We start from the raw sequence: 3,125 nt of genomic DNA on the forward strand, positions 1-3,125 counted from the left end.
AAAAAAAATTATTAGAGCCAAAAATCTCAGTACGTTTGTGTATGCCAAACAAATGAAGGTTTGCCAGGCTCGTTTACTTACTCTCGCGAGACTTACCAATCTCTCTAGTCTCCCCGCACGCCATTCTCGCGAGAGTAGAGAGGATCGTTTCGATGCATGAGGGTGAGACCCCTCGTTCTCGCGAGACTCCGCGCTGTGTTCATTAAACCCGCCCGTGGTTCTCGCGAGAGTGCGAGCGGAAGATGGCAGATGGCTCTTCCTCATAGGGTGTGTGTGAGTGTGTGTCGTTTGTTTACCGTTCGATGCGTCGCTCCGGTGCGTGTTTCATTCCCGTCCGTCTCTGTTGAGTCACCGGACAGTGTTCATGTTGTGCGGGCTGCTGTTTTCCACCGTTCATCTGTGTAAATATGACGGGAGAGAAGATCCGCTCGGTGCGCAAAGAGCGCAAGGCGGGTTTGGATCTGCTGGAGCCGGACGAGGAGCCGGCGGCCACCGGGCCGACCAAAGCCAACCGGGGCAGCAAGATCCTCAGCGGCGGCAACCACAAGATCCTCCGCTCCAGCTCGCAGCAGAACCAGAACCACGGCGACACTGACGGCGCGTATCCCGTGCATGAGTGCGTGTTCCGGGGAGACGTGCGGAGGCTGTCATCGCTCATCCGGACGCAGAACATCGCGCAGAAAGACCTGCACGGTGAGAGCGATCTGACATTATTCAGAGCTGATCTAGAACCATAGTGGCTCAAAATACGGTGATCGAGAATCACAACAATCCAGAACAATTATTATCTAGAACCCTTATTAGTCAGATTATACAGAAACTTGCTGGTCTAGAACCATGATTATCTACAACTGTTATTATTATTATTATTCAGAGCTGATCTGGACCCATAGTGGCTCAAAATACGGTGATCGAGAATCACAACAATCCAGAACAATTATTATCTAGAACCGTTATTATTCAGATTATACAGAAACTTGCTGGTCTAGAACCACGATGATCTGCAACTGTTATTATTATTATTATTATTCAGAGCTGATCTAGAACCATAGTGGCTCAAAATACGGTGATCGAGAATCACAACAATCCAGAACAATTATTATCTAGAACCGTTATTATTCAGATTATACAGAAACTTGCTGGTCTAGAACCACGATGATCTGCAACTGTTATTATTATTATTCAGAGCTGATCTAGAACCATAATGACTCAAAACATGCTGAACGAGAATCATAACAATCCAGAACAATTATTATCTAGAACCCTTATTAGTCAGATTATACAGAAACTTGCTGGTCTAGAACCATGATTATCTACAACTGTTATTATTATTATTATTCAGAGCTGATCTGGACCCATAGTGGCTCAAAATACGGTGATCGAGAATCACAACAATCCAGAGCAATTATTATCTAGAACCGTTATTATTCAGAGTATACAGAAACATGCTGGTCTAGAACCACGATTATCCACAACTGTTATTATTATTATTCAGAGCTAATCTGGAACCATAGTGACTCAAAACAGGGTGATCGAGAATCATAACAATCCAGAACCAGCCATAATAACCCAGAACTGTGATGATCTACAACTGTTATTATTCTGAGTCATAATCATTCAGAATTATGCTAATTTAGAACCATAATGACTCAAAAATATGGTGATCAAGAATCAAAACAATCCAGAATAATGATTATCTATAACTGTTATTATTTATATTATACAGAAACATGCTGGTCTAGAACCACGATGAACTACAAATGTTATTATTGTTCATAGCTGAATAATAATAACTCAAAACATGTTGGAGAATAATAATAATCAAGAGTCATGGTGATTTAGTACGGTTATTAATCAGAGTCATAATAATCCAGAATCATGCTGATTTAGAATCTTAATAGCTCAAAAACATGGTGATTGAGTATCATAGTAGTACAGAACCGTGATGTAGAATTATTATTATTCAGAACCATAATTATTTTGCTAATGTAGAACCTTAATGACTCAAAACATGGTAATCGCGAACCATAATTATCCAGAATCATGATGATCTAGAATGGTTCTTATGCAGAGTCATAATAATCAAGAATCGTGCTGATTTAGAATCTTAATAACTCAAAAACATGGCGATTGAGAATCATAATAATTCAGGATATTCTCATCTAGAACCTAAATGTATTTAAGATATGGTAATCGAGAACCATAATAATCCAGAATCATGGTGATCTAGAACTGTTGTTCTTATTCAGAGCCATAATAATTGTGCCGATCTAGAACCTTAAGGACTCAAAAACATGGTGATCGAGAATCATAATAATCCACAATGACGGTCATAATAATCCAGAGCCACGAAAATCTACAACTGTTATTATTAAGAGTCATAATAATTCAGAGTTATGTTAATTTAGATTAATTAATTAATCTATAATTTAGTTAATTTAGTGATTGAGAATCATAACAATCCAAAACCATGATTTTCTAGAACTATTATTATTTAGAGCCGTAATTATGCTGATCTAGAATCATGATGTCTCAAAACATGGTGATTGAGAATCATAATAATCCAGAATCATGGTGATCTAGAACTGCTATTATTCAGAGTCATAATTCAGAATCATGCTGATCTAGAGCCTTAATAACTTAAGCCTTAAAAGCTCTATCTTCAGAACTTAAGAAATGCCCAATTCCACCTTCAGACCTCAGACCTGTTATAAACACTTATATTTATAAGAAATGGCAAGCTGAATGGGATAAATGTACAACAAATAAACTATACAAAATCGATCCTGTAGTTGCTGTAAAACGTTGTGCCCACTTTGAAAATCGATGGGATCATATTGTCTACACTCGCTGTCGAATAGGACATTCCAGACTAACCCATAGTTTTCTGTTGGTGGGTGAAGATCCTCCTTTATGTTCTTTATGCCAGAATCCATTATCTTTGAAGCATATTTTTATGGATTGTAATAGTTTAAAGTCTGTCAGAACTCATTTTTCTGTTGACTTTTCTGGAAAGATTTTTAATGAAGTAAGGCCAGATTTTGTTTTAGAATTTTTATCTAAGATCAAATTGTAAAACTTAATTTAACTTAACTAACCTCGTTCTCGCCATGAATATAGCCGAG

At 38.0% G+C, this 3,125-nt stretch overlaps 1 protein-coding gene across 1 annotated transcript in view; it reads left to right on the forward strand.

Moving 5' to 3' along the window:
• The first annotated feature begins 215 nt into the window (after positions 1 to 215).
• Positions 216 to 3,125, forward strand: part of LOC107657343 (ankyrin repeat domain-containing protein 13C-like) — a 30,711-nt gene continuing 27,801 nt past the window's right edge. Inside the window, exon 1 of the mRNA XM_016445390.1 lies at positions 216 to 693. Within this exon, the coding sequence (XP_016300876.1) occupies positions 408 to 693 (286 nt within the window). The 5' untranslated portion in view covers positions 216 to 407. The remainder of the gene's footprint in view (positions 694 to 3,125) is intronic.

This window comes from Sinocyclocheilus anshuiensis, unplaced genomic scaffold (assembly GCF_001515605.1).
Source record: "Sinocyclocheilus anshuiensis isolate Anshui unplaced genomic scaffold, SAMN03320099.WGS_v1.1 scaffold2371, whole genome shotgun sequence".
Taxonomy (NCBI): Eukaryota; Metazoa; Chordata; class Actinopteri; order Cypriniformes; family Cyprinidae; genus Sinocyclocheilus; species Sinocyclocheilus anshuiensis.